The sequence below is a fragment of the Trachemys scripta genome, chromosome 1, assembly GCF_013100865.1.
Source record: "Trachemys scripta elegans isolate TJP31775 chromosome 1, CAS_Tse_1.0, whole genome shotgun sequence".
Lineage (NCBI taxonomy): Eukaryota > Metazoa > Chordata > Testudines > Emydidae > Trachemys > Trachemys scripta.
In genome coordinates this window covers 114649796-114662672 of record NC_048298.1, presented here as the reverse complement: position 1 = coordinate 114662672, position 12877 = coordinate 114649796, and the positions used below count along the sequence as shown (strand labels likewise).

Genomic DNA, 12877 nt, shown 5'->3' with positions numbered 1-12877 from the left:
ACTTCCTGGACACTACAGTGCAAATAAGTGACGGTCACATAAACACCACTCTATACCAGAAACCTACTGACTGCTATACGTACCTACATGCCTCCAGCTTCCATCCAGGACACATCGCACGATTCATTGTCTACAGCCAAGCCCTAAGATACAACTTGATTTGCTCCAACCCCTCAGACAGAGACAAACACCTACAAGATCTTTATCAAGCATTCTTAAAACTACAATACCCACCTGGGGAAGTGAGGAAACAGATTAACAGAGAGAGACAGGTATCCAGAAGTCACCTACTACAGGACAGGCCCAACAAGGAAAATAACAGAACACCACAGGCCATCATATACAGCCCCCAGCTAAAACCTCTCCAGCACATCATCAGCGATCTACAACCTATCCTGGAAAATGACCCATCACTGTCTCAGGCCTTGGGAGGCAGGCCAGTCCTCACTTACAGACAACCCCCCAACCTGAAGCAGATACTCACCAGCAACTACACACCACACCACAGAAACACTAACCCAGGAACCAGTCCCTGTAGCAAACCTCGTTGCCTACTCTGTCCCCATATCTACTCTAGTGACACTATCAGAGGACCCAACCACATCAGCCAGACCATCAGGGGTTCATTCACCTGCACATCTACTAATGTGATTTATGCCATCATGTGCCAGCAATGCCCCTCTGCCATGTACATTGGCCAAACCAGAAAGTCTCTACGTAAAAGAATAAATGGACACAAATAGGACATCGGGGCTAGTAACATACAAAAGCCAGTAGGAGAACACTTCAATCTCCCTGGACATACTATAACAGATTTAAAAGTACCCATACTTGAAGAAAAAAACTTTAAAAACAGACTTCAAAGAGAAACTGCAGAACTAAAATTCATTTGCAAATTTAACACCATTAATTTGGGGTTGAATAGGGACTGGGAGTGGCTAGATCATGACAGAAGCAACTTTCCCTCTCCTGGCATTGACACCTCCGCATCAATTATTGGGAGTAGACTACATCCACCCTGATTGAATTGGCCTTGTCCACACTGGTTCTCCACTTGTTAGGTAACTCCCTTCTCTGCATGTGTCAGTATAATAATGCCTACATCTGTAATTTTCACTCCCTGGATCTGAAGAAGTGGGATTTTTACCCACGAAAGCTTATGCTCAAATACATCTGTTAGTCTTTAAGGTGCCACCGGACTCTTCGTTGTTTTTGTTAAAGTAGGCTTAGAAGACAGCCACTAGATGGCCTATTAATTATTAGAATAGATCTTATTCAATCCAATAGAAAACAGTGATATATATATTATATGCAAGTCAATATTTTCCATAGATATATATTGCTCAGAGGTTTACTGCATACATACCAGTAACACTTTCACTGGATAGCTTGTACAAATGATATGTTTACCACTGAATGAGGAAGCATTGTGATATATATTTTAATTGCATGTTTCTTTAAACGTTCATCTTTATAGGAAACTGTATGAATTCACCGATTTGAAAATGAACATAGTGGAGGTAAACATGCCTATCAATATTTTGTAATAAACTAAGAATAAAACAAGATAAAGCTAATTTTCTCCACAAAGCCTATAGGAAGACAACTAATGAAGGGTGGGATTTTCAAAAGTGTTTGGTGTGGGGCTAATTCTGCTCCCACTGAAGTCCAAGATAAAACTCCTATTGGCATCTATTGCAATAGAAATTTGACAACTCAGTGCTTCTAAAAATCCCACCTTACGATTTTTAGAAAGCAGTGCTTACAATGCCGTATGCATGAGCTAAGCGAGTCACTCCGGGATCTTATTTATATATATGTCATCCCAATACTCTCAACTTGTTAGTTCTACAGTACTGGCTCTCACTGTGGTGCCAGCTCTAAAGCCTAGCTGGTAAACGCATTAGAGCAGGGACCATGTCCAGTTCTGTTGTGTTTGAGCCTCATCTTTGAGAGTGGTACAAACAATACTTTAAAAAGTAGCAAAAGTTTGCCTAAAGAATGCATCAGGCCCCTTTGGCTCTTCTGAATATTCTTTGGTGTAAGAATCCTGTAGTGCACCTTTTGTACTGTAACTATTTAACGCCACCAACTGTTTTGTAGTTGCTATGCTTCAGACCTCTTACAGCCTTTGCTAATCCTGATATTTATCACAGGAATTCAGGCAGAGATCCTCAGGAAGGACATTGTTGGCTGCCCGAACCATGCTTTGTGTCAGGGAGGAATTCAGTGATCTGCCTTCTAGTGATGGCAATACAGCTAGAACTCTTTCAAACACAGCAGAGTCACATAGCCTTTGCCAAGCACGGTTCCAGAGCTTTGTGAAATTAGATGGGTATTAATCCTAAATCATTTCACACATAGTTAGCACTAGGAAAATCTTTATATACAATGCAAACTACTGTATTGCCTATATGAATTGTTTTGAATGCTTTTCTGGCCATCACTTTTACTTGTCTACATTTCTATGGGTCTCATGCCAGGAAATTCCAACTTCTATCTTCAAGGAATTAACATAACACAATGGATCAATGTGGCTTTTTCTGCATATGTATACCTCTGTTGCTGTGCTGTGTCTTGAGATCCATGAAATGAAGACAGTCTTTTCTGTATTAGATGCAAACCTCCTTATTGTCTAATATGGTTGAGACACTGAAACTCAGTAATTTAATTCAAACCCCAGGCTTCCCCAAATGGCCAGGCTGAGATTCACCATCCTAAAGATGTTGCCAAGAAATGAGAGCCTTTGTTTTACACAGCTTTACATTCCTTCATTGAGCTGATGCATTCTGATGCATACTTAAGACCAGGGATAGGCAACCTATGGCACGCATGCCAAAGGTGGCACGCGAGATGATTTTCAGTGGCACTCACACTGCCTGGGTCCTGGCCACCGGTCCGGGGGGCTCTGCATTTTAATTTAATTTTAAATGAAGCTTCTTAAACATTTTGAAACCTTATTTACTTTACATACAACAATAGTTTAGTTATATATTATAGACTTATAGAAAGAGATCTTCTAAAAATGTTAAAATGTATGACTGGCACGCGAAACCATAAATTAGAGTGAATAAGTGAAGACTCAGCTCACCACTTCTGAAAGGTTGCTGACCCCTCCTTAAGACAAACACATGATTGAATATAAAGCAATCCGCAATTATGGGGGGCATGACCTTTGCTATTATTTGTAAGATATCTAGTTCAAACGGAGGGAAAAAAAAGCCCATGTTAACTTCCAGACTCTCTATTAAGAGAAATCACATAGCAGCAGATGCGTTAATGTAGATTTTGACATAAGCAATATTAGGTGGATACAATCTTATCGACATCATGCTAGAAGTGGATCTTGAGCAGGAATTTGAATGGTAATGGCTTTACAGAGAATATCACAGAGGGCATCCCAGCTGCAGCCAAATTTAACCATGACTCAGTATGATTAATGGCATACTTTGATATTATACCGGATTACACTCCTAGTCCAACCAAATGTTACACACAATTATGAACTTTAGAAAGTGCATGGAGAAGTGCCTCCAAGGACAAGGACAGCACTGAATATCTAGGCCACTGCAACTGGGGTACTCTTTTCATGACAGGCTCACTGTAACAAGTGAAATATAATTAAATAACCAGGGATTGTCTCCACTCCATCTATGTATGAAAGGTACCTTGTCTGGTGGATCTACCCCTTTCTGAATGAACAGGGACAGCACTGCCTCAGCCCCAGTAAGGACTCTCTGCAGGGCAAGGTGATAGTTTATGGGTGAGAACATGTTATATCTCCCTTAAGTCTCATGGAGAATGCACTATAACATTGGTACAGCCTGGAAATGGGGGAAGGATGAAGTCAGCAGTAGGAAGGTGTGATCTGGAACTGGGGAACAAGCAGCATAGCACAGACCAACAGGAAGGCAGCAGGAAGAGGTGTCTTACAGTAAGAGCAAAGTAGGACAATTGAGAGACCTGCTCAGTCATGTCACTGTGGCTCACTTCAGCATCACCTATTCTTTTCTTTTGAACATTCTCACATGCAAATAACTCAAAATTGTAAGCATTTTATAGGAGGTAAATATGAAGCCCAGCGGGTTTTCTTTACCTCCGTCTGTTAATTGAGAATAACATTATTTAACTAATTTCTTAATAAAGTCTAGAGATGCTACAGCTACACCATAATTGGGTCCTGTGATGGGGCACTTGCCCCACACTGGCCTTGAGAGGGTTAAAACCAGCCTAGGGAGGCTGAGCAGCAGGCAGCCAAAGGACTGGCGGCAGGGGAAACAGCCCATTAGGGTGGCAGCTGCAGACAATTAGGATGGTGGCTGGACCAGCCTATCAGAGCCCAGCCGGCTCATATAAAAGGAAGATGCAGACCAGAGTGGGTTAGTCTGCTGCAAGGAGCCCTAAGGAGAAGACAGGCTTCCTAGAGGGCTCCTGGCAGGCTGCCAGGACTTACATGCTTGAGGCCCTGGGGAAGAGGGCAAAGGAGCTGGAGCCAGAGACAGGAGAAGAAGGAACAGAGGCTGTGGGGAAGTGGCTCAGGGAATAGAGACAGTGACCTGGAAGGAAGAGGCAGCAGGAAGCTGCTGTTGGCAGGGTCCCTCAGCCAGGACCTGGAGTAGTGGGCGGGCCTGGGTCCCCCTCACTGAAGGAGCGGCCAAGCTGCTACGAGGAGTGGCTGGACTCTTGCTGGAGGAGTACCCCAGAAGAGGGGGAAATTGGATGGTGACATGGCGGGAGGGCTGTGCCACAAAGCAGACGCTGAGAGGAAGGAGCCGTAAGGGGTCTTCAAATGGAGGTGAGGACAGTAGAGCCACCATCACACAAGGGTGCATCCACTGGGGCTGAGCTAATTCCCGAAACACTCAGCAGGAGGCGCCAGTGTGGTGAGTGACCCCGTGACAGGTCCCTACCCCTCTTTCTGAACTGATGCTCAGTTTGTTGGAATGGGAAGTCAGGAAGTGAGCAATACTTATAAATATATATTTACAGAAATTATTTTAAAATTAATTCCTGATTTAAGTTATTTTCTTGTGATTGCCTGATATTTTTCTTTTATATTTTCTGGAAGAAGGGTAAGTAAACCAGCAATCTCAACAATCCCTTGCAGCAGCTCTTGCATACACTTAAACTCAGAGTTAATTAAATGCTAAACCCAATGATAAAACTGATTCATGTTCAGCATCTGATATTTAAAAATATTACAAGGGGAGCAGAAAGTAGTCTTCCGAAGCATTTTTTGCCCATTTCTGTCTACCAATCGGCAATCCTAAAGGTTTCCATTTTTAAGGTACCAAGAAGTTGACTTAACATACCTATAACAAAATTCGTTTTTGAAGATGATTGCCCATATTGTTGCTCAATATATTTTGGTTTATATGTTACCATGCCAATTAAAGAATTGAACTGAATGATGCTTGCACACAAATATAGAAAGTAAACTGGATTTCCGAAGAGGTTCTTCACTGATGGCAGGAAATCTGCAAACCAAAATGCTCTGTTAGTGAAAAGCAAACTGGAAAAACAATAATTAATATGAATAGTATTTTGTAATTCAATAGCACCTTCCCATCAAGGACCATACAATGCTTAATAAAAATTAATGAAGTCAGTTCCACAGCGTTGCTGGGAGGTGGGTATGATCCCTATTTTACATATTGAGGGAGGGCGGGGGGGAGGGAGGAACAAACTAGTTAAGTTTCAAACTTTCAAAAATGGTATTTTGTTTTGAGTGCCTCACTTTTTTTGGTATTCAACTTTAAACAACTAAGAACCTGATTTTCAGGTGCACTGAGCACTCACACTTCCCACTGGCTTCAACTGGCTTGACCCTATATGAGTCAAATTGTCTTACTCAACTGCTGAGGCACCCAAAACTAGAGACCCTTTTGGAAATCTAAGGCCAACAAAAAACTAGTCTGTGGAATATCTGGGACTAGAATCCAGATCTTGTGATTCCCCACTCAGTGCTTTAACTAGACTGTGCCCCATCACTACTTTGATCAGCTTTGGTATATATTTTAGAGCTGGATGAACTTTAAAGGGCAGAGAGGGTTGGATAAGTTTCAATTTGCTGTCTGTGGAAACTGCTTCAACAGTCACTCTTTGACTCACACACATGCAAGAGAAGGGATCTGTGAAGGCAATATTTTCAGATGACTTTATAATACCTTGATTTCCTGTTCTCACTGATAAATCTAACTGTTAATTTGAACAGCAATAAGTCACCAGGACCTGATGGTATTCACCCAAAAGTTCTGAAGGAACTCAAATATGAAATTGCAGAACTACTAAGTGTGGTAAGTAATCTATTATTTAAATCCGCTTCTGTACCCAATGACTGGACGATAGGTAATATGACACCATTTTTTATAAAAGGCTCCAGAGGTGATCTCAGCAATTACAGGCCAGTGAGCCTAACTTCAGTACCAGGCAAATTGGTTGAAACTATAGTAAAGAACAGAATTATCAGACACATAGATGAACATGATTTGTTGGGGAAGGGTCAACTTGGCTTTTGTAAAGGGAAATCATGCCTCACCAATCTATTAGAATTCGTTGAGGGGGTCAACAAGCATGAGAATAATGGTGATCCAGTGGATGTAGTGTACTTAGACTTTCAGAAAGCCTTTGACAAGATTCCTCACCAAAGGCTCTTAAGCTAAGTAAGCAGTCATGAGATAAGAAAGAAGGTTCCCTCATGGATCAGTAACCGTTTAAAAGGCAGGAAACAATGGGTAGGAATAAATGGTCATTTTTCAGCATGGAGAGAGGTAAATAGTGGTTTCCCCCAGAGGTCTGTACTAGAACCAGTGCTGTTCAACATAGTCATAAATGATCTGGAAAAAAAGGAATTCAAAGAGCGAAGTGGCAAAATTTGCACACAATACAAAATTACTCAAGCCAGTTAAGTCCAAAGCAGACTGCAAAGAATTAAAAAGGGATCTCACAAAACTGTGTGACTGGGCAACAAAATGGTAGAGGAAATTCAATCTTGATAAATGCAAAGTAATGCACATTGGAAAATATAATCCCAACTATACATACAAGATGATGGATTCTAAATTAGCTGTTACCAGTAAAGAAAGATCTTGGAGTCATTGTGGATAGTTCACTGAAAAGATCTGTTCAATATGCAGCAGCAGTCACAAAAGCTAACAGAGTGTTAGGAACCATTAGGAAAAGAATAGATAGTAAGACAGAAAATATCATAATGCCTCTATATAAATCCATGGTATGTCCACACCTTGAATACCACATGAAGTTCTGGTCACCCCATCTCAAAAAAGATACATTAGAATTGAAAAAAGCACAGAGAAGGGCTATGATGGGTCTATAAAATAATGACTGGTGTGGAGAAAGTAAATAAGGAAGTGTTATTTACTCTTTCACATAACACAAGAGCTAGGAGTTGCCCAATTAAATTAATAGGCAGCAGATTTAAAACACACAAATGGAAGTACTTCTTCAAATAACGCACAGTCAACCTGTGGAACTCATTACCAGAGGCCTAAACCATAACAGGGTTCAAAAAAGAACTAGATATTCTCATAGAAGATAGGTCCTTTAATGGCTATTAGCCAAGATGGTCAGGGATGCTGTGTGTGTCCCTTGCCTTTATTTGCTAGAAGCTGGGAATGGGTGACAGGGGATGGATCACTTGATGATTGCTTGTTCTGTTCATTCCCTCTGAAGCATCTGGCATTGGCCACTGACAGAAGACAGGATACTGGGCTAGATGAACAATTGATCTGACCCAGTATGGCCGTTCTTCTGTTCTCTTTTGAGGCACGTTGGAAATACAACACACAAAGCCTTTTTTTGTGATATTTTTATATTTCCAGCAAAAGGTAGGCATAGCAATTAATAAAAGAAAAAATATTTACTTTCAGGCCCTCATTAAATTTCTCTCTCTCTCCTTTTTCTCCTCCCTGTCATAAAGAGAGGGATTTAATTCAGGCTTTAGCCAAAGTTGATTATATCCTTGGCTTGTTCATGACCTCAATGTAAATGAGTGGAATATAAGCCATGAGGCATATAACCATTATATATATATCATTATAGCGCATAAATGTTGCATGCATCCACTAAATAAAGAACCACCATCATTTTTCTATCATTAGGTAGCCAAAATGCTGTAACATCCCCAGGTTTATTTCACTTTGATTCAAAATCCCAGGTGTTGCTAGTGAATAACTGGGAATTCTCTTGCCAACTTGCTGACGTAAAATTCCCAGAAATTAGAGGGAAGGGCATTAGTTAAACTGAAATAGTGTGGCTTGGTCTTATAAATAAAATATTTTTTTGTCCTGCTTCCATACAAGCAGATGCCATAACTTTGCCTTTTCCTGCATTTTGTTCATGTGAATAGAAGCCAATTATTTTCCCATTTGTTTTTCTGAACATGGTGCTTGCAATCAACCTCAAGATTTTACAGTAGGGGGTTATAAACTTTCTGTAATTTTAGCTATTTTTTTGAGGGGGGGGTTATAGGTCCCCTTTGTATTGGGTTTGTTTAAACATACATCTTTTACAGGGAAAGATCTAGCCTTTTTGCAAATTGTTCCCCAACAGCCTCATGGATCACTTCAGGGTCAAAAACCCAGCTGGAGAAACTGTGCCATAGGAGATGAGGGGCAAGGAAGCAATTAGAGGGCCCCTTTTGTTCATATTGCTAATCCTAATGTGCCACTAAGCCAATATCAACTCTGAGGCCTTTAAACAGAGGTAAGGTAAGGCCTGAAAGGTAAGGTGTAAAACTAAACAGTTATAAAACAAAATGTGTTTACTTGCCTTTCGCCATTTCAAGTATCTTTACTTGCTGTTCATAAGATCTGTGATGCTCGCTGTTATCTTCAATAATGAACTTTGACTGCTCAGAGGAGGTACTGGAATCCTTTCTGCTTTCTGGTCTTGGCAGGTGCTTTGGTAAGAACCAGAATGGGATGGCAGCCAGAACACTTAACACACCTGCTATTAAATAACCAAGCCACCAAGCTCCTACCCATCGGGCATCATTGTGAGTTATTGTTATACTGTCTGTGGTACAGGGGGGGAAAGAGGGACATATTTGCATATTTAGTGAAAGTTTGTTAAGAGCAAAGCAAACTTTGCAGGTACCTCTCCCAGTAGAGATTCTTATTTCTTCAACAGAGCCCCAGATCTCTTTTTCCATAGTCACCATCCCCACCCACATCCAATACTTTTCTGACAGTTATGGAATACACACCCCTTTAGAAACTAGCTACACTGTTTCCAGAGGTGAAAGTAAGCCGGTCCAGTCCAGCGTACCAGCAAGAGCCAGTACACCGTGCTGGACTAGACTGGCTTCCGTGGTGGTGACTTAAAGGGCTCAGGGCTCCAGCTGCTGCGGGGAGTCCCGGGCCCTTTAAATCACTGCCGGAGCTCTGGCAGCCGGGCTCCCGTGGTGATTTAAAGGGCCCAGAGCTCCGCGGTGGCCAGACCCCCGAGCCTATTAATTCACCCCTGAGCACCCAGCTGCCTCTGCCGCTGGTAGCTCCAGGGTGATTTAAAGGCCCTGGGGCTCCCAGCCACAGCCAGAGCCCCAGGGCCTTTAAATCTTGAAAGGCCACGCCCCCTCCGGTTGAGGCCACGCCCCCTCCGGTTGAGGCCACGCCCCCACTCAGGACTCCAGCATACCGGTAACCTTTAAGTTACTTTCACCCCTGACTGTTCCTTAAGTGGTCGGAAAGGTTGCTATTGAAGCATATAACCATGATGCTGCCACATCTCCCATGCAGACTGGGAGTTTTTCTTTTGAGTTCTCATATTTCTGTATAACTTGTGATTTGGGTTCAATGTAATCAGCATTTATATCACATCAAAATCCCGATTGTATTTTCTCCAGCACTGACACAAACAAAATCTATCTACCTGTAGGGTTTAAAAATAAATAATTGTGCCACGTGTTTCGATCAATGTTTCATATTCAAACTCTGATCTTGTTCATGACATGTGCTAAGCAACTTCCTATTAAGTCAATAAGAGTGGAAGGGGCAAGTGTTCGGCAGTTCACAAGATCAGTCCCACTGATAGAGCATCATCTTATCAGTAGAACGGATTTCAAAAATACAGCAACAACAAAGAGTTATTTATGCATTGCTGTTTACCCCGTCCCAGTACAGTCAGGACAAGGAATTCAAAACATTCACTAAAAGAGTCTATTTAAGGATGGTTAAACAATTTCCATCCAAACTTTTTTTGGATGAAAACTGGGGGGAGGTTGACCAAACAAAAAAATTCAGCTTACCTTTAATAAAAAAAGTTTTGAATTCCTTAAAAAAAAGTCAGAAAACCAAAAATCGGAACCATTGTCCAAAAAAGAAAAAAAAATAAACCAGTTTTTCTGGTGCGGGGGGGGGGGGGGGGGGGGGGTGGGGTTTTTTTTGCTGAAAAGTCAAAAATTATCTTTGGGGAGGGGGGAATAAACAACATTTTCCAACCAGCTCTAATTATATGACCTATTTTTGGATCAGATTCTGCCATCCTTATTCATGTTGAGAAGTACCTTACACCTCATTCAGTCCCTTTCTTATACTCTAGGCATTCAGTCTCTACAAAAAAATCCAAAATCCCATTATTTTAGAAAACATGCATGCAGAATATATCACTTTTTTTTACTGACGGGTTTTGCTGAATTCAAGGGATTGTATTTTAATGTCTTATTTAATTTAAGCAGTATTATGATTGGGGGGGGGAGAAAAGAGAATTCTTCTTATGCTGGAAATAATTTTTCAGTTTAAAAACTTCCAAAGCCAACTACCCTCAAGCCTTTAATTTAACCTGCCTTTTTATATCCCCCATATCATTTACTTTGAAGGGTTTGGAACTTTTCAATGCGACACATAGAGTAAACAATTTTTAAAAATGATTTTTCTGACTTACCCAAGTCTACAAAGCCAATGTCAACATATAGTTTGGCACAGAGGGATCCTAAAAGAAAACCAAATATTGGGCCGATAATTGCAACTGTCTGTACACACCCTGCAAAAAAACCACAAGGAAACTGTCATTTTTCTGCCTTACATGACTCTGTTTTCATACATTGTCATGCTCTGTTCTTGTGTACAGTATCAGTGAAAAGTGATCTGCATCTTAACATGCAGGACCAAATTCTGCCTTCACACACATTGGTGCAAATCCAAAATAATCTCATTCTTATTCCCAGATAATGGAATTGTTCCAGACTAGCACCATTGTATCAAAAAGCAAAAATTGGCTCATTGCATCAAAATTTCACTTTTGTTTTTTTGCTGTCACCCAATTAACAGACCAAATTCAGCATGGAATAAGTGATTTCATGGAAATATGTGTTCCAAATTCAGAAGTGCCACCAACAGGGTTGCAAATTATGTATAAGGTGCTCAGAAAACGTGTGTACATTAACCAACATATTTTATCAGTGATGGACAAACCTCAAAAAGGTTCAGCACGTCACATTGGATTAAGTTCAGATGTTTTTTATTTGGCTCTTATCCAACCCACACACATCTTTTGAGTTTTCAAAATTGATCTGGAAATCTTGCAAGAACAAATTTTTGCATAAAATTTCTGGTAACCAGACTAGAAATACTTCAAAAAAAAAAAAAAACCTTCCAGATAGTATTTCATCTTAATATACAGGTATGGTCACACATGAAACACAATAGGGAAAAAGTTCTTTTAAGTATTTCGACCCTCAACATATGACTGGTTCTGATTCAGTTTGGAGGGAAGATTCCAAGTTTTGATTCTGTTCATCATAGTTTGTCTGTCCATAATTTAAATTCCATGCTACAAATAAATCTATGCTATATACATTTCTATTCCCCTCCAGAGAATTGAGTGTGTAATCCACTAATCCACATGCAGAAGATTTAATAAGATTAAGGTGGCAGCAGGAATCCAAGGCCAAATTATTTTCTCAATGAAGATAATGGGATTGCACTGGTGTAATCAAGAGTGGAATTTGGCCCCTAAAATGCACACAACTTTTAAATAAAACCTTGAAAATTTTAAACCATGCAAGCAAAATAATCAGGACAAGTTAATTTAATGTCACTCATTCTGCTACTGAAAACAACTCAATTTACTTCTTGCAAAAAATAAGACATTAGGATCAAGTAATTTGAATTATTATATTACCAATGTAGAAAGCAGCACTTTCTTCGCTGGCATAATCGTCAATATACGTAATTCCCAAAGGCTGGATAGGAGTCTCCCCTATCCCACGCAAAAGATTCCCCAGCAAAACATAGATCCACATGGACGATCCAACTTCTTTTTCACATCCTGGATTCAGAAAGAGAGTAAAACAAGACATGGTTTGTGACATTTTGACATTGAACACACAGGACTCAGCTCTGTCCTCAGATGTACACGTACATTTCCTGTTGGCACCTGTGTAACTGGAAGGAAGAACTGAGCCCACAGATTTATTGCAAAGCTAAAACAACACTCCCAAGGCCAGTCGGCAGAATGGAATTTTAAACCACTTCTATGCTGTTTTATGCACCAGATTCAGTGCCTGTGCTGTACCACACACTTCATGCATTTCATCCAAACAGCTAACATTCTGTAGCATTGTGAGCAGAGATAAAAGGGACTCTAATGGTTCTCTTTAAGTCATACAGGCAAATATCAGTAGAGCCCCTATTGGCTATGGAATCTATATTTTCCTCAGTGCCACACAGGTAATAGGTTATTTCAATTCCTGGATGGTGCCAATGCAATGACAAAGACCAGGCTTTATTTTATCTTTTGGACCAATAAATGTTGAATGTTGACATATTTGAGTTTATTGAGATTCCCGCAGAACCTGCACACACGGCTTTATGGCAGTCATCCCACCTAGCAAGGCACCTGTGAAACTGATGCAGCA

At 40.7% G+C, this 12877-nt stretch overlaps 1 protein-coding gene across 1 annotated transcript in view; it reads right to left on the bottom strand.

The window, feature by feature from the left end:
• Positions 1–12877, bottom strand: part of LOC117883170 (solute carrier organic anion transporter family member 1C1-like) — a 40993-nt gene that overhangs the window by 19169 nt on the left and 8947 nt on the right. Inside the window, exons 5-8 of the mRNA XM_034782245.1 lie at positions 12142–12288; positions 10903–11001; positions 8791–9036; positions 5313–5477 (exon numbers count right to left, since the gene is read on the bottom strand). Coding sequence (XP_034638136.1) covers positions 5313–5477; positions 8791–9036; positions 10903–11001; positions 12142–12288 — 657 coding nt within the window. The remainder of the gene's footprint in view (positions 1–5312; positions 5478–8790; positions 9037–10902; positions 11002–12141; positions 12289–12877) is intronic.